This window comes from Aulonocara sp. 'chitande type north' Nkhata Bay, linkage group LG19 (assembly GCF_057382095.1).
Source record: "Aulonocara sp. 'chitande type north' Nkhata Bay isolate Kocher_YH1m ecotype deep benthic linkage group LG19, A_spYH_male_GT1.1, whole genome shotgun sequence".
In the NCBI taxonomy this organism is placed as follows: Eukaryota; Metazoa; Chordata; class Actinopteri; order Cichliformes; family Cichlidae; genus Aulonocara; species Aulonocara sp. 'chitande type north' Nkhata Bay.
In genome coordinates, this window is record NC_141362.1 from 25899246 (window position 1) to 25926982 (window position 27737).

Consider the following 27737-nt stretch of genomic DNA (forward strand, 5'->3'; position numbering starts at 1 on the left):
TGAAAAAAAAACACACTAAAAATAAGTTATTTAAGAATAGCTCATTTTTATTTTATTTTTGAGTTTCCAGTAAGGTCAAGTAGCCTCGTTTCCTTCGTCGCTGTAACAGTATTATCGTAATAACATTATATATTACTAAGGGAAAAAAAAAACCTAAATCTATTATTGTGAATATTCAGCCCCTGGTTAACCACGACACTTTGATCTGCATATTTTCAGCGGCGCCCCATAGTTTCTATGGTAACAAGGAGGCGCACACGTCTCCGGGGCAACCGGGTCTAAGCGTCTCAGAAGTTGATAGCAACCACTACAGAACGCAACAGGCGTCAAGTTTTTAGAGCCGCGTAGAATAATTAGTAATTGCAGCAACATTGCCCTTCGTTAATTTGGACTTCCACCAATAAAAGCTGTGGCAATGTCGATGAGGAGGAAGACGGAGCTAAACGCAGAGGGCTTCACCGTAAAGGCCACTTTGAAGAACGCAGTGGTGAGTGTAGTTGTTTCAGTTAGCACTAGCTATAATAGCAGTGGGGAGCGTTCATCCTGGAAGCCCAGGGATGGAGAATTTACGGTTTGCATTTTATAAGCAATTTTGTGAGAGAAGTGCCAAGCCCATTACGGAAGAATGTATAGAGCTGGTTACAGTTAGTCACATTGAATGTCATTATCATTGTAACTTTACCTGCTACAGCTGGAGAGAACTGGCATATAGTCTTATATTCAGGAAGTAACTGAATCTAATTCACCTCATTGGCTAGTTGAATCTCCTCTCTTCGCGATTGGCTTGTACTTGTCATGTTTCTTTACATTAAATAGTAAATGGACTTGTACTTATATAACGCTTTTCTGCTATAACTGAGCACCCAGAGCACTTCTTTGACACACTGCTTTTATTCTATCCTTTTAAATGCTATGTCTAGCATTAAACATAACACAACTTTCTGATTAGTGGACAATCTGCACTACCTCCTGACAAATGTTTGTCTCTGTCTGACAAATGCTTAAATATGACTATAGGGATCTGCTAGAAATGGTGTTAGACACATTTTAACCAATTTAAAGTTATTTATAAATGCTATGGGAAAAGAAAACAAATGTTTTCAAGATATTGATCTAATTCCAGCTGAGATCATACTGCAGTTTTAGACTATTTAAGCTGTCATTCACAATTCAAAGAGCCTCCTGTCTGCTTCTTTCTCACACACATACTGATGGACAACTAGCAGTAAGGAACCTGGCAGTGACTAACAGCAGGGAACAGGTGACTGTCAAATTTTCAGAATAAAAGAACACAGTTGATCAAAAGAAGACCATTTTATCCATCCATGTTCTTCCACTGAGCCATTTAAGGGTTGCGGAGGGACTGGAGCCTATCTCAGCTGTCATAGGGGTGTGAGGTAGGGGTACCCTCTAAACAGGTCGCCAACCTATTGCAGCCCTTAATGAATAGCCAATATGCTTTAAAATTTTGTAATCTACTAAAAAAACCACAGTTTCACACAGGAAGCGTTGCTGTTGATTACAGCCCGGATAAGTATAAGAGTTGAACAGGAGTCTCACCTTTTCTAAATAAATGTCTTCAGTTATTTAGTGGATGTTATCATGATGCGTTCATGCTGTGAAATTTAAAAGAAAAATAAAGCAGCCACAGTTAACTTCAGACAATGAACACAATACTCAGATAATTTTGAAAACAGCAGACCTCAGTTATACACATTTATCCACTTTAGGGGGTACAGATTTTCAAAATAAATACCCCCTATTGATTTATGTTTTTAATATCAAGTGCTATCTCTCTTCAGCTTTTCAGTCTACCTATTTATCTCCAACTTTTTTGCAGCAAGCCACAGAGTCAAGACTGGTGGTAGCAACAATCCTACCGCCATTTTTCCAGAAATTGCATGGTCTGTTATTTTTTGCTCTGCGTCAAAATCTGTGCGCAAATCAACCCAGAGAGTTGAGGTAGCAATAGGAAAAATCAGAATGCCTGAACAAACTCTTCAACCATTATTCTACTGTATCTGTCTTCTATGTATGTGTGTGTGTGCCTAACCCTTTTGGTCAGACAAGCCTGAGTGGGTTTCACACAAACATGGACATTTGGGAACTCTAAAATTATCCAATAACATTTATGGACTAAAATGACACGTATAAAGCCCATTCAGAAGCTATATGGCAATGATTAGATGCTATGAAACGCAGAAACCGTGTGCTAAGAAAAATGCAAATGCTGTTTTTTTATAACAGCATTTTCCTTTTATAGACTAACGGGCTTGTGGGGTGGTGGAGTTGTGTGTAGCACGTGGTTTGAGCTTAAAAGCTTATAGTTTTGTTTTTGATTGCCTTGCTACAAATAGAAAAGGAACTGCATTTATTTTTGTACATCCTCTTGTCTTACACTGAGAAAAACAAGAAACCTCCTGAATCTTGATTTCCTTGTCGAGAAGTCCCTATTTGGGACCTCAAGTGTAGTTAAACTGTTGAAGGGCTTGACTAATTTCCAAAGAAAGACTTTCTTCTTCTCATTTACTGCAAATGAAGATGGATCAGGAACGTGTAATAGGTTGTATGGCAGTAGACATTAGTCTCTATTGACTTCATGGACTTTATTGATTGGTCAGTAAAACTAGTTTTTGTCTGGCCAGAAATAGATTATTATTTTAAATCCAAATCTAATTTTATTTGGGCTTGACTGCTGTCTTGTGCAGAACTCCATATCATTTTACTTAAATAACTTATAGTTTACTGGAGTCTTTTTAATGAGTTTTCCAAAAACTACTGTGTCTGAGGAGTAAAGTTATGCTGTGCTTTGCTATTCTGGGATGTCTCACATTGAACATTTAAATGTCTTTCCTTTTATTTCAGTGACATATACAGGGGTTTTACTGCATCACAAACAATTTCAGTGCCCGGCAAAGGAAAAAAACAGTGTATTAAAATATTTTTAAACATTTTTAAATTACTTTTCTTTATCAGTTCCCTGAAATAACAGTGAAATGCATAGACTTCTGTTAAGCAGATAAAGCAGATAGACTCATTGCTTTAACTATATGCAGAACAGTGTGCCTAATCAGATGCATAATAATGACCCAAACGTATGTGGTATACATATAGCCATGCATATGCATTTATGCTTGTTTAATTAAAACATTGTCAAACTTTCAAAGAATGAGGCCAGAATTAACACTTTACAGTTTTTTTTTTACTCTTGGGTCCATATTATGTCAAAAAAGGTAGAAATCCCAAAAAGGGTGATCTTATTGGTCAAGCCTTCTGTTTACAAATGGAAGCAAATGTAAAGGAAGTTGGTAAAAGGCTGAATGTGTGTTTCACACAAAGGATAAACTGCACCAATGACCAGCACAACATAAGTAATGATTCATTTTGAATGCTGAGTGCAAAGCTACTCTAGTCCAACAATAAAAATTCAGAGCTAAAATGAGCATAATAGGTCTTCTTTAAACACAAGCAGTGGTGTCATAGTCACACATTGTCAGATTACTTAAATGTAGCTTTAATAAAAGTTGCTCCAGTTCACCCACGAAAAGTCTCCAGAGTCAAGCAAGGCTGGAAGATTAACTGGAATGATTCAGTGCTCAGGCTGCACTTTAACCAGCTTGTTAAAAGTCAGGGTCTTGGCCTACCTGCCAGACAAAAAGGATCATTAAAGGTAGGGTGTACGTTTGTAGAAGCCAACAAGAGTAAACTATATTTTTTGAAAGCAAACAGCCAAATGATCCCACAACCTTCCCCTCCCTCCTGACTTCAGGAGCGTCTGCTCTGTCATTGTAAATACAGGGTGTATCAAAAACAAAAAACAAAACCTGTCCCTTTTCAAAGGGCTATTGTTGCCTTTACAGTCGTTCTCGGTTGGCACAAAGGCAGTGGCAGCTGGTTAAAGGCAAAGCATGTCAGAGGCAACCACAATGTTTATATTTTGCTTAAATCTGACTGTTTTCCCCCCAAACGCTCTGACAATTAGCCCTATTTCCTAGAGAACACAAAGCTCTTCATTAGAGCTTATTTCTTAAAGGGTGCATACTAAAAAACATGACAATATGCTGAATGACATGCTGAATTAGTAAAAAAATGAAAACTTTTCTTTCATCTGTAAGTTCAAAGAATTCCTTACATTTAGATTTATTGTTGTAAAGCTGTTATGTTGACAGCTTTGAGTTGGTTCATGGCCGTTTATGGTACTGTATTGGAAAGTGTGGCATTCTTGAATGAATATGAGCATCATTTTAAAACATTTTGTCAGAAGGTTTTTGGTTCTCAGGTCTGAGACATCTTGCCTATATGTGATGAATATTTGCAGAAGGGCTGCACATTTCTGATGACAACGACAAATACTTGAACCTGAAGCCACAGCTGCCTTTTATTTTTTTGTAGCCGCGTCCACCTTGAGATGCAAAAGAGGCTGTGTAGAGCTATCATTGACTCGCTCTTCCTTTCTTGAAGGTCATAAACAAATCTGTTGTCAAGAGCTTTCATGAGGAAGGCTCCTGCAAAGCCCTTTAATATTCACCATCTCCCCAGAGGATCTGCTGTGTCTGGAACATGAATGATGCGCGCACACCGGCATACCACTGGCTAAATCTTCAACAAAAACCATTACATTTTTCAGGGGCTTGCTTGTGTCTCTTGCTCCCTGTTTTTTTTTTTTTTTTTGTCCCCCGTGGTCACGGACATTTCACTCCAGAGAGGGCAGCTTTGCGGAGAGCTGTGATTTGTAGGTAACGACAAGGCCATTTCAAGCCTTGAAAGGGTATGGGGACTTGAAGCATAGGCTTATTATGCTTTAAAGTATTTGTGGTTATAGAAATTGAATCAATAGCACAGGCCCCTGAAACCCTTCCACCGTTTTTTTTCTTTTTTCCAGTGATTCATCCTCAAGCATTTAAAGAGAAACAAGATGCACTTTACATTCTGGTGGGAGGTCGTCACTGTACGCTTCATACAGAGAGGGCAACAAAGCTGTTATTTTCTGTGTCAGAGGCTTATTCTGGCTTGATGACAAAAAGAAATACCCAAAACAAACAAAAAAAAAAAAACAAGAAAAAAATAACAGGTTGGAGAGCGACTGCAAACAGCTGCGCAGTGCAGAAAAATGAATGGATATGTCTACACACACTTTACATGGAAAGTAATGCCCCCAAAAATGGTGTGAGTGAATGATACACATCACAAATTATTTTCAGCATCGTATGGAAATATTTTGTCATAAAATATTGTCATAAAAGAGAAATAAAGCATGAAAACAATAATTAATATACTCTTCCACCACATTCTTTACATATATCTTTATATATATCTGGCACAGGTGTAATCAGTCCTTAACAGTTAGAGCTTAGTTTTTCGTTCAACCGTTTTAAAACACAGTTAGCATCTGGCTCGTTAGCGCTAATGCTTCGCACAGTGGAGCTATGAACTGTATTTGGGATTATGATTCCAAACTTTGTGGCACATGTTGTTCTGAGTGGCAGAGTGTCCCGTTACCTTTGCCTCACCTTCTTCCCTGTCATAAAGAGAAGCTGCTTGAGCCCGGAGGACAGTCAATTCCTCCTCTCAGGTGTTTTTGGTTCAACTTTGAGCTCCTGTTCATCACCTATGCTGTGGCTGAATGGAATGACAGAGCAAGTATTGCAGTGAAATTCTGGAGATTCACAAAACTAAGTAACTATGTATATACTTGGTAGAAGCAGATTTCTGTAGTCAACCTTGTTTGAGTTGTCAGAGTCAGAGATGTGGGCAACCAGTCAAAGGTGTTTAATCAGGGCATGTTATTACATCTCGCTGCATGAATACCATTCTGAAAATAAAAACATTGGTCAATAACTATTGAGCTCACAGATCTGTCTTCTGGGTTGGGTATTGATTTATCGAATACTGAAGATTAAATTAGAGTAGAATATATGACCTCTGATGATTGTCATGCCCTGAGATTGATATATGTAGTCTGTAATTTGTTGGATTTTTGCCATCACACATCCTGCAATGTTTCCTCTCTGTGTGTACTGCTTTTATGCTTAACCAACCTCAGCTCTGAGGTCTTTCAAGGTCTTAGATGTCACAAAGTCCTTTATCTAGAGAAATCCTCCTTTCTGAGGTGATAAAAGAAAGTTTCAAACATTTCTGCACTCATATTTCATACACTCTACATATAATAGTCTGCAATAGTCTTAGTAAATAATATGCTATACCTTTAAAGCATAGGTGTCAAACTCTGGCCCGCGGGCCAAATTTGGCCCACAGCCTAATTAAATTTGGCCCGCGAAGCCATACCAAATTACTATCAGAGCTGGCCTACTGGTATTATACAGCTAATATATATATTGTTTAGTATTAAGCTTTGCTTGTTCCATATTCAATTTTTTAGCAAAACGTGTTTGAGGAATAAATATAATTCAATAAATATTAACGTTAGCCCGCGACTTTGTTCCAGTTTTGAATTTTGGCCCACTGTGTATTTGAGTTTGACACCCCTGCTTTAAAGTAATGATTCTTTTATGAGCAATAAAGTTTTTTAAAAAGCACCAGGCAATTTTTGGAGGTACCTTTTTTTTTTTTTTTTTTTTTTACATTTGCACAAAATCAAGATCTAAATCTGGAGATTCGTGTGCCAAGGGACGTGCCAAAGGATGTGCAACTAGGGCAGGACAATATGGCCAAAAATATTTATCACGATATATATTTGAAAATTTGCGATAACGATATAACTGACGATATAATTGACGCAAGACAAAATACCCTACTCCACAACTTTATTAGTGCAACCCCCCCGGGCCATATCATACCATGAACGGTATGATATGGCCCAGCCCTAGGTGCAACCACTCTTTCTCAGATTAACTAATACTTAATACTTCATAAACTTAAAGAAATAACAGCACAATAACCAGCTGCATCTTCAGTGTGTCCCTACAGTTCCACCTAGTTTTAAAAAGTTTTAATTTTTGGCTAACATATGAAACACAAAATGATGGCATGTCTTTTGGAAACAATGTGTTGCATCCTTGCAAGTAGAAGAAGAATCAAGGGGCTCAAATCCATGTGGTCATCCAACACCTTACAGCGACAGTTAATGTTGGTTTTTCCTGTAATATGTCACCTGTCTGAATCTCTGCAACGTAATACATGCTCAAGTACATGAACACAACCCTCTCATGCTCTGCTGCACAGTTCACCTTAGAGGGCAAATTGATACAATCTACACTAGAGCCCAACCTCAACTTTTGTGTAACAAGGCTCTGCAGATTGCTGAGATGATAGATTTTGAAAAATCACAACTCATTTACTGCTTACTTGGTCTCTGTGGTAAAACCAAGGCCAGCAAACAGTGTCCCCAAGACTCATACAAGGCTCCCCACTATCCGCTAACTCCAATCCCCCAGTCCTGCCGTCATCCTGCCTTTTCACCCCACTAACCTCAGGGGACAGATAGGATACTCCATGCCAGCAAACGTGACCTCCATATCTTATTCTTCCCCCGCAGCATAATCATTATATACCTGAGCAGATGTCTCAGCCCCTTATACAGTCTCCCCTGCTATTCTCTTGCTCTCCCTTGTTCTCTCTTTCTTTCATTTCAGAACCTTTATTCAACCAGCCAGCACTCTGGAGATGAAAACATTTATGTAGAGAAACAATGGGCTATCAGACTATTACTTCATATGCACTCTAAATCGTAAACTAAATCAATTAAATAATAATGACAGTAAATTAAAAAGCAACAGAGCATAGATGCATTTTGATTTAATTGTATTGTATCATAGTAATTTGCTTTAGTGGATAGTTTGGAAGGATGCTTTGTAGAGAGTGTGTCAGAGATGTGTATATGCACATCTTAGCTATTTGTTTTCGATGCTCTAGCGCCAGAGTGTCATCGTAATAAATGAATCCATCTGAACAAATTAAACAAGTGACAGCTTCGAATTGATCCTTGATTAGGGCTTTAAATGAATGTAGAATTTCAGTACAACTCGATTAAATGTAATCTCACTTTAAAAATGTGATGTAAACTTGGTTAAAATGCTGTCTCAAATTTGATTTGTTTAGAAGATTTCAAAGTTTTTCTAATAGCTTTATGTGCATTAGTTAAAGCTTGATTTAAAATGATTAAACCCGAATCACTGAAAAACACCATAGGGTGGAATAATCATAGCAAACACAATAAGACAACAATAAGAGTCTGAAATAAAAATGAGGCTATTTCAGATAAACGATAGCAGCAGTTTTTTTCCTTTTTGACCAAGATTGAATCCTTGAAATTTTTTATGAAGATGAATCTGCCTATTTACTACTCTCACTTGCCATCAAAATCATTCTTCCCCATCACTCTGAACACGTTTACTGACACAGAGACTCATAATGTGCCCAGCATGAGCCATAAATTGCCCATGCAGCACAATCAGGTATTTTGTGTCTGTGTTGTGTCTTGCCTATGCAAGGCAAGGCATACTGAGCAAAGTTGGATGTCCTCACCCATCTGCTTGGCCGCCACACTTGAACTGCCTCCCGGAAATGTTTTCTAAACCAGCAGTACTTGTAGGGACACATGCACTATTTTTCCGTATCCGTCTTTCCCTTCCCTCGCTCCCGTGTGTTCATCTTATCAGCACCACAAGCCTGCAGTCCATCCCAGCAAACAGCTGGGTTATTTGAGGAAGAATTGAGTCATGGTACAAAAAAGGTTAAATTGGCAACAGACTCTGGAGGCCTGCTGGCATTTCCATTACTATCGATCAACCACGGAGCCTAAAGGTCTTAAGCGCACAAAACATTGGCTGACTTGGACATCTTACAGTTTTCCTCATAACTTAGTATGTTGTTCTTTGCATGAAATACTGCATAGAAATGACAATACATTTTAAGCATTATATAAAGATGAAATCCATGAAATGCCGCTAATTTAAAGTCACCTTAAAAGAGAAAAAAAGTTTACTTCTGCAATGCCCATTTGAAACTTTGCTTTGATCCTGGATTTTAGATCACATTGAAAATCTACATTCCTGCTCAGGGTAAATTTGGCAGAACTTACAAAAAGCAGTTTCTCTGATTCATGTTCTCTCGCCAGGTATCAACAAATAGATTAGGTTATAATTGATAGCATGGCGTCTGAACTGCACGTCTGCTGAAATGTCTGTGACCTTTTCCGCGATTGAGGAAAAACACCGTCAGTAAACTTCAGTCAGATATGTGGAAGTATTTCCACAACATTCTATCATGACCTTACAGGAAGTGCTCAGCTGATTATATCTATTATGTTTGCCTTCCTCTGAGCTTGGTTGACAATTATACTGGCCTCTGTGTTTGTTATGTTCTCCTTCATGCCCTTGTAGCTTGAATTCTAATTAGATAGCGTTTAATAGCGAATGTTTATTGCTCCTTGCAGGGCCCCTATTTTCGGCTCAAGAGTTAATTAGCCCTATGTCATGTGATAACCATCACTGAGGGCATTTAGACCTACGCCATTTCTATGAGCAGTGTCCTTGTATAAAAACAGCCAGTTTTTTTTCTTTTTGTTCGTTAGGTACAAAATTGCTAGAAATGATCAGGAATCACCATAAAATGTGTTTTCTTAACATATTTTGCTTAATATGTTGCCAGTGAAGTCTGTTCTAAGCTGTAAGACAGGGTATTTTACAGCTTTCACATTGATTTTCTCCCAAATGGTTGTGAGTGGAAGTTGCTGGAAGTCACTGTAAAATTGATTAATAAAACCCCAATCAAGCAGGCCTAGAAATCAGTCAGTGATAACCACTGGGTCACCAGAAGAACCAGTTCTGTTTACATGGTACATGCTCAGCTTAGGTAGCATTATTAGAAGACATAGGCATGGCACGGGTGTGGTCTCTGGCTCTGCGGCAGTGGAGGGGTGGTACAGTAGGCTCATGAGGCTGTGCCGGGAAGACGGTGGGGACAGGTGAGAGGGATTACAACTAATGAACTCTGCCCCTTTTTAGTGTGTGGTGTTTAAAAGAGCTGGGAAGCTGGCCTTGCGGTGGAATATATACAGTGCAGAAGCAGTGGGAACGCAGTATTTAAAAATAAAGGTGCTTAGAAGTGACACTTGAACACTGTGTGGGTCCTGATCATTTCACACATATATTTTCATTGATATCCAAATTATACCCAGCTTTGTCTTTCTATTTAGTTAGGTTACAAGAATATCTTAAAGACATTAAGGCCTGCAGGACCTCTAACCATGCTTACTTTGGAAGGCATTACCTTGGCCTCCAGTCACATTGTGAGGAATATTGGAGTTATTTTTTAGACACAAACTGCTTACTTGTGGTTCCTAGGATAAACTAAAGTATTTTTAGAAGTCCTTGTCACTTAACAGTCATCTTTAAGACCTTGCTCACACTTAATTGTGGAAAATTCATTTAAAACATTATTTAATAACTGTTTTAGCCATCCCCAAAACCGTATATATAAAATCTGATAAAAACAATTTTGCAGACTTTGCCATAAAATAAAATCCCTTTTCCTTATAGTTATAACTCAGTCTTTGTTGTTTGCATAGTACCATGTCCCTGGCCCATTTTGGCAGGTTTTTGCTGAGTCTACCACATGTTTGTTGTGCTTCAGGAACAATAAACAATAACAGTTTTCACTCCAGATATCCTTCCTGAGCCAGCCTTCCCATTTATCAAGGCCTGGGACCAGCACTAGGTTTTTTTTTCCAAGTATCAAACCAAGGATCTTTCACATGTGAAGCAAATGGATAAACCACACTAAGTAGCCACTTCCAGAACCTTTCATGCTACTGCCTAGAGTTGCAAGGTTGCTTGATTACATAAGCAAGTCAGATTTACAGGTTTGTCTGAGGGGGAAAAAAAATCAGTGATTTGAATTCTATTTTGCAATGAGTAGGCTTGTGTGTGGTGGTTCAGAGTGAAGGTGGCTGACTGTGAAACTTTAACATGTCGCGTAATGCTAGCTTTTGCTCACGTAATGTGTTTTTCTGTTTGAGTTGCTGTTTGGTTTATGCAATAAACCTTCTTGATTGGGCTTATACTGTGCTTTGAGCAGCTTTCAAAATATTTACTTCATGATAGACATCTGAAAATGACTGACAGTAAGGAAGCAAGAAATAAATCCTTTTAAATAAACCTTTTAAATCGCAGTGCTCTTTTCACTTTCTTTTTTTTGCTACATTCCTTTGCACAAAGCCATCCAAAATGTTATACTGACAGTATTTCAGAAGCTGCACCCTCTCTCCGGTGTCCTCTTTTGGACAAGGTTGTATTGTCGCACCGCAGTCCCTGCTCACTCCTTTAAGTCCTTCATCTTTGGTGTCATGAGGAATGGCATGGTCAGAGCATTTCCAGGCATATACCGGTGCTACTCATAAACCATAATAATCTATTTTATGTGACTTATATGACCTAAATACCAGTCCTTAAAATCATAATTAGAAATGCTCCAAATAGTTAATTTCCATTCAGCAGGATTTGAGTGGTGTACATTGTGTGCCCATTAAACTACTATTAGTTTCAGTCTGTGACCAAATTTTTTTTAAATCCAGTTTGTCTGCATTTTGCCATCTTTTTTAAGCGTGTGCTTTGGCTCATTATCAGTTAAGAACTCTTTCATAGCTGAAAACAGTATTCATAATTTTACCTCAACATTAAGTCATACTGTTATGTGTGTGTGCATTTAGAATATACCTGCTTGTGACAGGGACAAACTTTAATATAAATGAGGATGCGATCAAGTGTGGTACACTGATGAGATATTAGATGACATACACACATCCTCCATCATTATCACCCGTCGCACTGACTTGTCCTTGCCAGAGGAGAATGGCCTCTTCTGAGTCTTCTAATTGTCCGATGTTAAGTGTGCGTTATGAACTTGACTACAGGGTCAGATGTGACAGCTCGCATACTGCCTACATCAACATAATGGGGACCAGTGGCAAAAAAAATCAATGTATCTGACAAACGCAGTTGTTCCAATCCAATAATACCAAGTGGTGGCCTTTGTTTCGCCACCCCCTACTTTGAAAATCTCCATCTCGCTAAAACATTGGCCTGACCTTTTGAATTTTGCTGACCAGCACAGAGACCAAAAATGCCTTTTTATCTGTAACCCCTCAAGGACAATAACAAAATCTGCTATCCATTAGTGGAACACAGCAATTGAAACCATGTTATGATTTTTAGAAAACAAATGTGTTTAAATGTAAAAGAATGTGTCTGTCACAATGCTTATTAACTAGATGCTTTCTGTAAAGAGAAAAGGGATGGTAGGGCAGAGCAAAGCAGCACCAGCAGTGCAATGGATGCAGTTTAAAAAGCACAGCAGCCAACATCATAGATGGTGCTCCAGGGCTGTGGTGTTCTTCACCCGGTGCCAAGAAAGTAAACCTGCAAACCCTTTGAGATTAGAAGCAGTGTGTATGTTCCCTTCGAAATTCCACTGAGGATTACTCTGCTATTTAGCTCATGCCTTACATCCAGCTGAGCTGAAGTGCTCCCAGTTGAAGGTGTGCTGGAGGCAACAGCTCTGCTGCAGCAAGCTGGAGAAGGCAGGGAAAGGGAAGAGCTGGAAGGGAAAAGTACTCTGATACTGTCAGAAGTGATCCACATCACGGCCCAGCAACCCCCCTCTGCTCCAGCCACTTCTGCTCATTACGATCGTCGTCCGGAAACACCAAGCAAATTCCACTAACGAGTGTTTGATCAACACGCCAAGCTGTAGCAGAAGAAGACAGGCAACCTGTTCATGACTCATTCCCCCTCTCTCTCTCTCCTTCTCTGCCTTTCTCTACCTTTCTCTCTCTTCTACTTCTGTCTGTATTTTTCCCTCTATCCCTCCCACTCCCTTAAGACAGAGGAGAACAAAGGGAGAGACAGAAGAAAAGCAATATAACCTCTTGGCCCTTATCTTCGGAGCACACCAGAGCATGTCTGGCCTCAGACAAGGCTTTGCCTGTCCTTTGAAGGAGCTCATCTCCCTTTGATTTCAGCCAAATGGTTCAGCACAGTGACAGATGCTCAACTTTCCATCTGCCACTCTGACACCCATCTCTTTAGTGTTGTTGAATCTAACTGACTTTGTTTGGACTGTCTGTCTGGCTGTCTGAATAAGGTTGTGACATGGATGCTGATGTGAGTGTTAATGTAAGATATTGTGGCTAAGACCTTCAGTTATAAAAGATAAAAGAAATTCCCTGCCGCCTTTTTTCTTTTTGAGGTCGTCTGGACTGTCTTGGTTGTACTTTTATGATAACACTTTAGACTTTTAGTTGATGCTCTGATACTGAGTGATTTAATGAGGAGTCTTAAGGGTCATCATCATATTACCTTGACAATATTCCTCTGAGATGGGCCAGAGAAAGACATAAAAATTCAAGCCAAGGAGAGTCAGGCAGCCTTTTTATGAGAGGAAACTCAAGGCAGTTGAGGGGAAAGATATAGAAGAGTGATAAAATTCAAGAGGGAGAGGATGACGTAGCACATCCCGTAATGGGTAAGTGTTTTATGAGTGAAGGAGAATGTGCTGCTCAGATTGAACTTCTGCTGTTGCTAAATGAACAGGAAAATAATCTCTTCAATGATTGCGCTGGTGTGGTTTGTTTCTGACATCTTTTATGCTGACTGTAAGCTAAATCACTGGTGTTTGAGAACAAGACTGGAGGCACACAGTTTGCTATTGTAGCAAACCCGTTATTTACTATTCCTCATTCACACAGCCTTGATATATGCCTGTCATCAAAGGTGTGAGATAGAGGAGGTGGCGCAGCAAGACTCATACTAATAGCCTAGACACCTGTTTCACTGTCAGAGCATCAGCAACCTGCAATGCAGAGCAAGAGGTGGAGAAGTAGGAGGAGTGATTGAATAGAAGGTGGGTAGCTAGATGAATGGATCGCACTGTAAGAGAATGATACTGAAGTAAATCTCTATGACTTTAGTAGAAATTGTGTTTTTTGAATAAATCAGCTCAAAAGCCAGGTGTTGCTGGCACAGCAGGCTTTGAGGTATGGCTTTGCTTTAGTTTCTTTTTATTTGTTTGTTTGTTTGACTGTCTGCATGTGTTATTGCCTCCCTGTAGCTCAACTAAAAGTGCTGCCTCTCTCTCTGAGAGAGCTGCTGAAGCAACAAGCTCAGTGTGTGATTTGAGAAGATGGAGAGTGCCTGTTTTTAAGGCACTTGGGCAGCAAAATGTTTATTTTTTTCTTTTGTATTGGAGGGACTGCCATTCAAAGAAGTATCTTTGCAGGAGGTCACAATAGTAGCCCTCTGGTCTTTTATTTTTCACTGTCTAGAACCCAAACAAAACTTTTTGCCTAAGATGCATTTGTGTGACTTGATGAGTTCAGCTGATTTTGGCAAGCTGACCGTGTAGGGTGTTTGGTCGCAGTGATGTAGCCTTCAGTGTGCTTTCTTCCCTTTAATTTGTATAAAGGTCAAATTTCAGACCTCTGGTCTCTGTAAGCAAACTTCCAGCTTCGTTTCTAACAGACGGCCTTACAGGCAGCAAGACTGATTTCCAGGAATAGAAAGTCACACTGGGCTTGCGATAAGACCAAGGGCCTGGGGTTCGTTTTGCAATACATACTAATCACCTAGATAATGTTCTTCAGTGTTAAACAATATTCCCATATCAGAGGTAGAACCTGTATCGCTTACCATGTGCAGCCTGCTTATCTCCTCACGCCTCCCAATGCTCCTCAGGGATCTGTCAGTGCTGGGCTACCTGTGACACCTGGGAATGTGTGTGTATGTGGCTGTGGTGTGTTGTGGATGAAGCTGCAGACTGACCTGCGCTCTCCTGTCTCATCTTTATGGCTGTCTGTCTGCATCTCTGTGGTGAAATCGATGGTCTCCTGCTGCTCTGGGTCTGTTCTTTTCCTGTCCCTGCCCCCGGAGGCTTGTTAATAACCCTTCCACCGCTAACATGCCGCTCCCTTTCTAAAGTATGTGGTCATACCTGTGTTTACCTGTTGGCTGGTCTCACCATTAATCACCTCATCTCCTAGCTTAGGCTTCTTCTAGCCTTCTTGCACATCTCAGCATTTCCCTGGTTGGCTATTTAATTTCCACTAATGCGTCCTTATCTGCTGAAGTGGCTGTCTTCTTACTGCCTGCAAATAAGACACGCGGTTAGGTTTAAACTTCTGGATGAGTCATGCAGATGTTTCTGAGCTTTGGCCACAACTAACAAAGCGTGTTGTTATACTGAGTTCATGAACATTAAGTTTCTGTGAGGTGGTTTTCAGTTAGTCCTCTTTTAAATGCAGTTATGAGGATGGTTATTGACAAGAAGCTAGTTATTCAGTGAGTAAAACTGGAAGGAGAGTCAAATTCCTGATTCTCGGCAGCAGAAGTGGCAATGGAAGGGATCTATAGGTCCTCTTGTGTGTATCATTAATTTCACGGCCTTGAGCTGATGATGCCATAGCCCTGACACTACACACTGCCCTGTCACACCTGGAGAAGAGAGACACGTATGTGAGGATCCTGTTTGTAGATTACAGCTCAGCATTCAATACCATCGTTCCCTCGAAGCTGGACAGGAAACTGCAGGATCTAGGACTGAGCAGCTCCCTCTGCAGCTGGATCCTTAGCTTCCTGTCTGACAGACGCCAGGTGGTCAGACTGGGCAGCATCACCTCATCCCCCATCACACTGAACACTGGTGCTCCACAGGGGTGTGTACTGAGCCCTCTCCTGTACTCACTCTACACCTACGACTGCACAGCCACTAACAGCTCCAACATCATTGTGAAGTTTGCGGACGACACTACAGTGGTGGGTCTTATCACCAACGGTGATGAGACGGCTTACAGGGAGGAGGTCAGCGCCCTGAACCACTGGTGTCAAGACAACCATCTCACCCTCAACGTCGCAAAGACAAAGGAGTTGATAGTGGACTTCCGGAGGTGCAGAGAAGTACACACCCCCATCACCATCAACGGCGCTGCTGTGGAGAGAGTGAGCAGCTTCCGGTTCCTTGGCGTACACCTGGCTGAGGATCTTACGTGGTCAGTACACACAAACAAAACAGTGAAGAAGGCGCAGCAGCGCCTCTTCTTTCTCAGGAGACTGAAAAGATTCGGCATGAGCCCCCGCATCCTCAGGACCTTCTATCACTGTGCCATTGAGAGCATCCTCACTGGATGCATCACCACCTGGTATGGCAACAGCACCGCCTACAACTGCAAAGCTCTCCAGCGAGTAGTGCGGTGCTCTGAACGGATAATTGGAGGTGAGCTTCCCTCCCTCCAAGACATCTACAGGAAGCGGTGCCTGAGGAAAGCGGGGAGGATCATCAAGGACTCCAGTCACCCCAGCCATAAACTGTTCAGACTGCTTCCATCAGGAAGGAGGTTCTGCAGCATCCGGTCCCGTACCAGCAGACTGAGAGACAGCTTTTTCCATCAGGCCATCAGACTGCTGAACACGTCATAGACACCTCAGCTTCACTACTGGAACTTCAACATTATGCACTCCACACTGTATATAAATGCCACTTGTTTTGCACATATTCAACTCTGTATATTTTATTATTATTATTATTATTTTATTTTATTTTTTACTATTTAATTTGTAAAAATGTGTATACATACACACACACACACACACACACACACACACACACACACACACACGTAGGAAAATATTTAGTATACACATCCAGAAATGCATACACTATTATATATTGTACATATATTTATTAGTTTCAGGTTGGCCATTCTTGTATTTTGCTCGTTTGTGTTGTTGTGTTTGCACATCTCTGTTGCTTGTGGGGCTCGCACACAAGAATTTCACTCGCATGTGCTGTGCCAGTGTGCCTGCACATGTGATGTGACAATAAAAAGTGATTTGATTTGATTTGATTTGTGTTTTAATACCTTCAGGTGTTGTTACTGATTGGAGCTGTAAACTCACAGCATTGGATCAGCGCATGTCCTGCTCTTTTAACAGTCAGAAATAAAATAAAAAGTCAGCTTGTCTTACAGAGATGTTTATATGCTTGTTTCCATGTATGTGTGTGTAATGATGTGGTCACAGTGACTCAGTTACGTAAAAGTCGATGCAGTCATGTGACTTACGGTAAACTGTTTGTGAGGGAATGGCTGATTTCCAGCTGCTTGATCCAGCCGGATTACCGGCTGGGATGCCTCATATATTTCTGTTTATGAGTTTCATACATTTAAAACACATACACAACTCAGAGCCAGCCACAAGCCAGCAGCCTTGGTATGAGCAAAGGATCCAAACATTTATAAAGTGGCACACAGGCGGAAATAAATAGCTAGAAAATGTCAGCATTAAGCTGGAGTGGCCCTACATGCACGAGACGGATGCAAACAAAGTGAACAAAACGTAAGCCCTTCATTTTGATGTTGCAACAATCAAAACTTTAACAAAGTCCACAACTGAACATGAAACAGGAGTTCAAAACATACAAAAGGAGCTTAAGATTCACCAAGGGGATGCACAAACAAAGGAGCAGAAACAAAGTAGCTCAGCAGACTGCAAACAGAGAACAAACGGGAAGACATTTCTATATATACACACACAGGAGTGACTGATCATTACACATAGGTGGGAAATGGGAAGTAGTCAAAAGGGCATTAATACTGAAACATGAACACATGAAACATGAAAAGGAATACTAAACATTAAGACCCTGAATTGGATAAGTGAATAGGAAAACAGATGAAAGGATGATACAGATATTGGCCAATTTTGTTTGTTTGCCTTCCATTTTAAAACACTTGTATTATTAAATGTTCAGAAAATCATCTGCATCAGTCTGATCAGCATTGCACCCTTGATCTTTATCATTCTGTATTTTGCTAAACAAATGAAACAAACACTAAAGTGCAAAAATGAGAAGTAGCACTAAAAGATCTATTTAAATAAAAGTTGTTTGAGTCCATCTGCATGACGGTTTATGTGGGTTCAACACCTCTTGTGCATATGTGTTGCACCATAAGTATTCATGTGGTCTTTCCTTTCTAAAGTTTAACCTCCCAGGCTCAGTGCATTTGGTTTTCCATTCACTTAACAAGGAGCAGGAGCTAACATTTTCTGCCTTTTCCATGCAGGCTTATTCACTGTGTGCCATCATCTCAACTGTGGTTTGGTGATATGAATCATCCAATAGGGCTCCGTAAGCACAAGGCTGCCCTGCTGCCTGGCTGATAAGTGGGCCACACAGAGAAGATGGAAAATACTCAGGGCATTCTCCCTCCCTCTCTCTCTCTCCCTTGCTCTGTCTCGCTCGCTCTCTTTTCTCTCCCTCGCACAGCTCCTCTTTCATTTACACTCGTCCTCTCGCACTCCTACCTCAAACTCTTTCTTTCACATCCCCTTAACGTCTCCCCGTGTCTGTGCTGTTCTTTTAAGTGATGGGGTTAAACTAGAGGAGACAGAAAACAGTGGGGCGCTCTTCAATGCTTGACGATGCTTTTTGAAGTTCTTCTTTAAAGTTGTCCCTCTCGAGCACAGTTCAATAGTAGGTGGCTGTCACCTGTTTCATCCTCGTGTCTTTGTAGTGACATGAGGCGTGTAGTGCCGTCTTTACCTTGCAGTGTCGTCATTTTTCATTACTAACATCCCTGCCCTTGTGCCTGTGTGCACAATATCGTTGACGCAAACGCCTGTGACACAATGACAATAAAGCAGCACCTCTATGTACCTGTGACTCAGAACAAAAGAGTCTGTTACCTTTCATCAGTCTGTGGTTTTCCCGTCCAGTGAGGCCGCTTTACCCATTTGTTCTCATCCGACCTTGTCTCTCGCAACACGGCTAATTTCTGCACATAATGAAACTCACTGCACTTGCTGTTTGGTCATGAGAAATTAATGAAGTGTTGCACAAATATTGTGCATTTATTCTTCTGAAAGGAATCTGCCTCCCACCAGTCTGTGCTTTGCCCTGCAGAGGGAATGAGTTAGCAGAAATATTGTGTTGAATGATTGCTTGGACATGGCTGTGTAACACTGGCTCCCTAACAGCCTAAATACCTCCATTATTTTGTCTTCTTGCTCATTTAAATTTTCAGACTAAAGTATGCATGTGTAACCCAGCGTCGCATCCCTTGTGACCAGCGGGCAGGCAGTCGGCTGGGCTATATGGCGGCGAAAAATGCTCTGTAAAAAAACCAAGCTAATTTTGTTGCCAGTGGCAGCGATGTGCAAGCTGACCTTATCAGGAGAGCCTCTGCCTTTCTGTTCCATCCTCTGTGACTCACTTACCCCGCACCCTCCATCGGGAATAGCGGCCTTGTGCATGGAAGTAGGTTTCAATAACTTCTCACTCAGGAAATTCAGAGAGAGAGAAAGAGCAAGTGAGAAAGCTAGCAACTACCTAACTCCCTTCAGTGAACAGGTGATGCAAGTTGCAGTGGCACCTTTTTCCCCATACAAATGCAAGGCAGCAAAATACCTTTCTCCCCCCAGCAAATTGCAGAAAGGTGATGGGAGATGAGCCACATTTCAGGAATTCCAAGAAGTGCAATAGCAAAGGCAATCCTGAGCTGTCAATAATTGACAAGCCTTCACCAGACATCTATCAGAAGAATTCAAGGGAGTTTTAAGGTGGTGTTGGAGATGGAGAGGTGTGAGAGAGCGGTGGAGCTGAAGGCCCAGGCAAAATGATGGATCACCTACACGCTGCGGCAGCCCCGCCATGCTGAACTCACCCTCAGAATTGATGAGCCACACCTATTGTCTCCCTGTCTCCCTCTTCCTATCATATCCACAAGTCTTCCATCTCCTTCCCCTGCTTCCTGCTTCTATCCCGTATATTCTTCTCTGTCTTTCTGGTTTTTCTTATTCCAGTTCTTTCCAGCATTTTCAGTAGCTGTCTCATGCGTCACCTTTATCTCTCATTTTTGGGATTTTTCTCGGCTCAGAACGGCCCTTTGAGAGGCGATGCAACAGTAAGCACGATTGCTTTGTGTACAATAAAGCCCATGAGTGCGTCAGCTTATTTGACAGGCATCCATGCATTTTCCTGTTTTTTCTGATTATTTGATAAGGAAAAATGATAATACTCCTGAACCAAAATAACCTCCATTTGAGAAATGTCTTGGGAAATAATTTTTATACAATATACAATATCGCATATATTGCTATATTGCCTGTTTTTGGGTGCTCGACTTCACTCTGTATGTCAACATTATGAGAACCATACTAATAAGGTTAGAGGGAGCATCTCTGTTTCTCATGATGACACCTTTATAAATGACAGGAGCACAAGGCCCTGCTGCTGTTCAATCACACCTCTGCTCGGCTTGCCCGTGGGGAACTCAGCATGTGTGGTGTGCGAGCGCGTGTTTGTGCTTTACTGCCTCGGTGGTTCTAACGGCAGCCAGGTTTACGGTGAATGTAGTTGGAGCGGACAACAGCATTAGGGAGGAAACAGATCTGGAGGCAGAGTGAAGACGAAGGAGAGAAATGACAGCCTGGAGCTCATCTGACCAGCACTGCCTTGTTATGACTCTCTGATATGTGCTCCAGGGGCACACAAAACAGACACTTATTGCCTTACACCACCTCTCTCTGTTCTGTAGTCTGTTGTCTTGCAGACTCTCTTTATGGCCTCTACAGAAGGGCGGGAGGTTATCTTCTTGTGCAGTTGTCTGCCTTTTCTTTTTTTTTTCTCTGTTTATGCCAGTGTTTTAGAACAGGGATGATTTTAGGTTTGCAAAGAAGGTTTCTCACATTTTCTATAACATCAAATCCTGTTCTTATATGACTATTTTTACTTTGATTGCAAGATAAACCTAAATCACAGAATGAAGAAAAGACCAGGCTAATATTTACAATTTATCAACACATTTTCGCAGATATACAGAGTTTCTCACACATAGACGTTGCTTAAGTTGCTTAAGTGAGGATTGTATAGCTTTCCTCATAGAGTATATGTTAGGAGTCAAATTGAGATAAACAAAGTTAGTGGCTAGTTATTTTTTGTGGGTTTCCTCACAGCATGCAAAAGCTTTAGAAACACTTCTGAAAAATGGCAGAAAAGCAGCAGGCAAATAACAGGAATGACATCTGGAAGACAGCAGGTGGTAATCTCCCCACAACGCTATTCCTCTTATAGTTCTCTGTAAGCTGCTGGGAATGGTGGCCTACATCAGCAACAAAGGGGAAGGGGCTTCTGTGTTTGACAACATTCATATGCACACATGCATATGAATGTTGACGTGAACTGTCTGCCGGTGATGATAATTGAAGAGAAAACAGGGAGGTGACTTTGAAGCTTGCAACACCTCTGCTATGAACACAGGCCACTGAATTGACTGCAGCGTCATCATTCCTGACCATAAAAGCTGCTCAGCCAGTCAATGCAGTCTGGCTTCATTCTCTCCTCGCTGGACAGTCTGAGCTATTTTTAGCCTCCCCGTGCAGCGTGGCTCAACCACCGCCGTAGCTACCTGGATATGAGGGCTTTGTCACTCCTGCAGGCTGGAGCAGCAGTGATCTTGCAAGCCTTACAGCTTCCTATTTCCTCAGCTATTTCCTCAGCTGGAAAAAAGGAAAAAAAAAAAAACTCCAACAATGAAGAGAATGAGAAAACACACAAAAAAGAGAGAGAGAAGGCAAACAGATAATAGTGGTGTGTGCTTCAGAGTCTAAATGAAACAACAATCCCAGTGTTGTATTAACTTATGTGATGTGACAAGGCAGAAATAAAATTCTAATGAGGCAAGCTGACACTTTCTATTCATGAAAATGCTAAGTTAAAGCAATCCAAGCAATTATAGACTAATTGGTTTTGAATCTAATAAAAAGGAAAAGTCTCTTTATAAGGGCACTGTTGATGGGATTATTCGAAACGATAGGTAACATTTATGGTAATGTAACTGAGTTTAAACTCAAAATAACAGCCTGATAATAGGTATACATGTTTGCTGGGATTCCTTAAGACTAGTAGAGCAACGGTACTGCAGAGTGCCTTTTCTTGTGTTTTACATGCATTGTTAGTCACAGACATTTTGTTTGGGTTGTCTTTTTCCTGCAGGTATACAAACCTGTGCCTATTAATCAGCATAATATTATTCAGTATTCCCTGGCATGGTAAACAAATGCTCCAAACGGATTCATTTGAAATGACTGTGCTGCAATCCCACGGTGCATTAGGGCTGTTTAAATGCACTGAGCGCTCGACGACACTCACCTGGGGTCCCTCACGGTAGTTTCTCTTTTTTGTTTCTCCAGAGTCTATTGATCCTGGCACCCACTACATCGTATTGCACGCGCAGCTTAAAGTTTGATCCACGTTGCGTCATTCCTTGGTGGCAGTTTTACTGAGATACATTTGGAGTTGTAATTTTTTTATAGTCCTGCTCCGAAGCGAGAGCCAGGCAGAGGTATGTTTTCAGTGCAGTTTGGTAAATGGCCTGTATTTGTATAGCACTTTTCTAGTCCCTAAGGACTCCAAAGCGCTTTACACAACCTGTCATCCACCCATTCACACACACATTCACACACTGGTGATGGCAAGCTACATTGTAGCCACAGCTGCCCTGGGGCGCACTGACAGAGGCGAGGCTGCCGGACACTGGTGCCATCGGGCCCTCTGACCACCACCAGTAGGCAACGGGTGAAGTGTCTTGCCCAAGGACACAACTTGAGGAGGAGCTCGAACCGGGAACCTTCCGATTACAAGGCAAACTCCCAACTCTTGAGCCACGATCGCGATGATTGTCTGTCAGCAAGATTATGCAAAACCTACCAGGCTGAAATTCGTGAAGCTTGGTGAACTCATTGGCCTTGGTAAAGGATACGCTCTCCTAGTGCCCTTCTAGTATTTAAATTGAACTCAAGTCACCAACAGGCAACACTAGCGAGTGATGTAACATGAAAACTTTGAGTAGCATGTAATAGCTCGGATCCTCTTTAAAATCTGTCAAGTTGGACAGCCATCTGAGGATGTCCTGCCAAAGATAACGCATCCCAGACCCACTTTTCTGTGTGTGGGTCTCTGTGGCATAATTCAGCTCCTCCAAGAGTGGTAATCTGAGGATTAATGACATCCACACATCTGACAGTCATGTGGCAGTGTGACACAGATGGCAAGGAATGCACACAAGGGACACAGATGGGGAAAATAGTGACTCTGGCTTTCTGCCATTCATCCACTACACTGTGTTGTTGCAAAGGTGTAATATTTTAGTCTTAACTATAAACAAACAAATGCAATCAAAAAATGAATCATTCACAGGGGAGGTAATGAGATGAACATAATATATATGAAAATCAAAAAATCTGGAATCATAACACATTTTTTTTTAAACCCTACAGATGTTGTTTAACAGTATTTGTTAGTTTTGTTCAGATTTGCCCATCCAATAAAAGAAAGACAGGATACATACAAACACATACATATACAGCGATCATTATTGTAAGATTTAACAAATCTAGCTGCTTCAGCTGAAATAGTCTCTTCACTCATATCACTGAGATGATGTTTGGAAGTCCCCAAAATATGTGTCACCTATGAAAACAATAATAGGCTATGAAAAAGTTCAATTTCTTGTTTCCCAGTTGTACTGTAACATGGGACTAGGGCTGGGGCGATTTCCTTCATAGCCTTATCGCCCCCCTGTGTGATCACCAGTACCCAGTGCTAGTGTTGCCAGGGAGGGGGATGTTTTTAATCTCTACCCATTATGGTAGCACTACCCACCCTCTATAATACACAGTGTGTAGCCCAAACACAAGAAAACCCACACACAGCCTGTGTGTGTGTGTGTGTGTGAGAGAGAGAAAGAGATAGAGAGAGAGACAGAGAGAGAAATAGAGAAAGAAAGAGAGAGACCATGGGGAGATTATTTGCCACTTTCAGCGTGATGAGAAACACGTGAGGATATACCAGCAGGAGAGCCCCATTCACATACAGAGATGAATTATTCAGCAATTCAGTCTATTGTAATTAGTGACCACAAACAGATGAATATCGAAAGACCATGTAAAGTCATAATATTAAACATGGCTTTTTTATGCTTATTTGTCTTTAGGTCTATAGTACCGCTAAGTCATTCAGCCTGTTTTTATATTGGTGTGATAAAACTCTTTACTATTCTTTCAAACACACACATTCGGTGGAACAAACTTTAGTAGTTGGGCTAAACTAGCATCTCTGTAAAGACACAGGACAGAAAGGCTGTTGTCTCTCATTTTGAGATGAGGGGAACACATCAAAGATCGCAGAGGTGTGAGCGTGTTACCGTGTGTGTCCACGCCGTTGTCACAAATGACTACAGTCAGGCATATTACATTTCATTTTAATCTGATAATAATAATGATAATCTTAACTGAATGGATTAATGGGAAAGTTGCTGTGATTGGCCAGCTATCTGCAATCACACCAAGCATGGTCAGTCCCCAGAGATCATCATCCACCGGCACAGGTCTACATGGAAATTGTTAAAAAATAATTTTCTCTACTTGCTCTATTTTGTAGGGGTGTTGCATTTACTTACATATCTTATGTGGCGCCACCATCAATGGATCCCACAGCAATAGTGGCAGACACTCTGGCTGATGTGTTAGGAGTCCCATTGGCTTTCAGTGGCACAGTAATAGCACATATCCAATATGGAGGCAGAGAAAAGATGATCCTAACAATGCCTCTGGCAGTGCCTCTGGCTACATGGTCAATGCAGACACACACAAACGCACACACTTGCTCTGTGTTTTGCCTTCCTTGGAGTAGCAGAAAAGCAGGCACATGTGTCTCCCCGAATTACTTTAAAGAAAAGGCAGTGGGAGTGATTCTATTCTTGTAGGAGAAAACACAGTCAATTCTGATTTCATAAAACAACACTCTCACTCACTGTGCATGTCTCCTTCTGTTTAAATCTTTATTTTGCTCCTTTCTCTTAATTACCATTTTCTCTTTTCTGCCTGACCAGGTGGTGGGTCCCAGAGCTTCCAGGGTTTTTCATGAGTGCCCTGCCAAACCAAGCACATTCCGCAAATACTACGAGCGTGGGGAGCTTCCGATTGCAGTGAAACATGAAAACCGAGGGAACAGTATTGCATGGAAGGTAGGGACGCTACACTCTGATAAGAGATGACTTATCCTTGTGGTTTTCACAATCTAATGTATTGAAGCAAAGGCTGTAACGCTGTATGTCAGAAAAAAAAGATACTTTAAATAACCTTTGGGAGCAATACAAAGCTAATAGCAGCAAATTAAAGTATTGACAACCTCAGCAAGGCCATCCTTTGATAATAACCCCAACAATCTCAATTCTGGAATGAAATACAACTAAAGTCTTTTTTTTTTTTTTTGCACTGTCTAACGTTTCAAACCATCCTTGCTGTCAAATACATGTGACGGTTGAATCTGAAGACTTGATAAGTGCTGTGCAAACACCGTTTATCGTCATCATTATCGACTCGGCTGAGGTGAAGATGACAGTTTCTCACATATTCACGGGCCCAGTGTGGGCTGTTATCCTGTAGGAGGCAGTGTAGATTAGCTCACTCGAAAGGCTTCACCTGTCCCACAGCACCAGTCAGAGAATCCATCAATCACAAACTCCATAGGAACTCAGGGCAGTCGCAGCAAAAACTCAGGGAGTGACTGTGTATGCATTTGCAAGTTTATTGTATATGTGTGTTTCAACACTCCGCTCTGAACCGTTGCAGCGTGGGTAGAATTGATGCATTTTGGGTTTTTTTTTCTAATCACCATGTTGCTTTATTTCAGCTCCCACTATGCTGCCAGCTATTCCATAACTTCACAACTGCATGCAGCCGCTATGCTTAATGGCATTTATTCATAGTAAGCAATGATAAATGAATCAAGAAAATTATGCCCCCTTCCTCTTTCTTTTTTTCCTACTTCAAAGGGAGAAGGAGAGGTGGGTGGGTGAGTGAGTGAGCTTTCTTGCTAGTTAGCTGTCTGTCTTCAGGTGAAAACACTGTAAAAGCATCTCCCTTTGAATGAATTATTTATGTAAAGTGTTCAAATGAATCTATGTGTTTGGAAAAAAAGTAATGGATTTCTTTTGTGTTTTGCCGATGAAAAAAACACTCAGTAAATGGGATGTGGTGTATGTAATTGTTGCTGTCATACTCAGTGCTGCTGTTATGCTTATTGATCCTCCCTCCCAGCACTTACACACAGCCTCATCATTTTTTAAATCCTCGGTAAGAGAAGGGTTTTCCTGGGTGCTCGTTCACACTTAGGGCTTGCACTTTGAAGCATCTTTGGCGGTTATGTTCGTTTTGGCTTTCCTGAAGTGATCTTTTAGTCCAGGACTAGCTTTAATCCATGTCTGGGAAACCTGCTGAATATGACTCATTTTAGCCAGCCTCTTGTTTACTGGAGGCAGCCCATGTTGCACTGTATGTGTGGGTATACTGTAACAAAAAGTGCAGCTATGATCGGAGTAAGTGGAGAGGGGTTGCTGCGTGTTTGCACTGAGCTGCCCTCGGGGCAGGGGTTCAAGACGGCAGCTCAGGATCAATCCCGGTCTGAAAACACAGCCCCCTAGCAAATAAAAAGTCTGGGGAAGGTAAGTAACAGAGAGAGCCTTTCGCAAAGAAAAATGACTGGTATGTTTATTTAGCTTGTGTGCCCATGTATACAGACTGTGAGCATATATGTGTATGCTGTACATATCTGCTTTTACTGTCACCTGATTAGTGTGTGCATTCAGGTCAGCAGTTCAAGCCCCCTACAAAGATTTTTTTATGCTTATTTACCTCTGCAAAGCAGCAAACATCAACGCCACTCACTTCTCAAATTGACCACAAAATAGACAAACAGGCTTCATGCACAGCCAAACAAATCTTTGCCATCAATATCAGCATTTCGCTTGTAAAGGTGCAGACAGGTAGTTCCTTTTTTCCCTATTTCCACTTACAGTACATAGTCATAGTCTTTCTGAGCAGCAGGGTGAGCAGCATGTGTTACTGGCCTCTCAATGAATCACCAGCTACACGTTATTAACATTTCTCCTCTTACAGTGTAGTAGCCCGACGCTGGGGCTGTAGGCAGTTGCACGAGTTAATATTCTGGTGGAAAATCAGATATGTCATAACTTACTGGCAACACATTTTGTTTCCGAAACATTGCTACGTGGCAGCGAAGAAGGGGCTATTCCCACTACTGGTTTTCCTACATGTATAAATCCAGAATAAAACAATAACTACTCCCAGTTTTGCTCCTGTGATCAGACATTTTTGTGCGATTGTTCATCGTGAACATGAAGCTTATTTGAAAAAAAATATTTCAGATTTTGCCTTTAACCTCTTCTTCTTTGTTGTTTTAGTTTGTTTGTTTGTTGTTGTTGTTTTTACATTTTTATTAGAACTTGGATTTTCCCTATTTAGCCAGCTAATTAGAGTACTTTTATGCTACAACAATGCATGTGACTCCTTTGACAGTTAGAAATCAGAGAGGAGACTCTAACTTACTTTTTACACATGGTTGTGAAATAAAGCAGGTTGGTGTTTTTGACTTTTGGAAACTTCTTTACTGTTAACTGTGAAATGTCAGACCAGAATTCACTCATGCTTTCCTTTTAGTCGGTTCAAGTACCGCTAAAAGAATGTCTCTTTCACTCACTAAATGCTTTCTTCAAGAGTGACTCAATAGATAAAACTCTCCTCCACATCTCGCTGGGCGGGCAGTGTGGAATTGTGAGCACTGCTGTGCATAACTGCAGATTATAGCGTTCACTCACAGGGGAATGGGCTCCAAACCAACCAAATAATTTAACAGGTCTTCATATAAAT

The 27737-nt window shown here is 41.1% G+C and overlaps 1 protein-coding gene across 5 annotated transcripts in view; it reads left to right on the forward strand.

Moving 5' to 3' along the window:
• Nucleotides 1-261: 261 nt before the first annotated feature.
• pacrg (PARK2 co-regulated) overlaps nucleotides 262-27737 on the forward strand; it is a 182195-nt gene continuing 154719 nt past the window's right edge. For 2 of the 5 annotated variants that reach the window (XR_015126354.1, XM_086274373.1), the window contains exons 1-2: nucleotides 265-487; nucleotides 24899-25033. Coding sequence is in view for 4 of the 5 variants with exons in the window: in XM_086274373.1 (XP_086130499.1) it covers nucleotides 416-487; nucleotides 24899-25033 (207 nt within the window). In the remaining variant the exon portion in view is untranslated. Of the gene's footprint in view, nucleotides 488-24898; nucleotides 25034-27737 lie in introns of all 5 variants that reach the window. The other 3 variants (XM_086274372.1, XM_086274374.1, XM_086274376.1) reach the window with 3 other exon arrangements.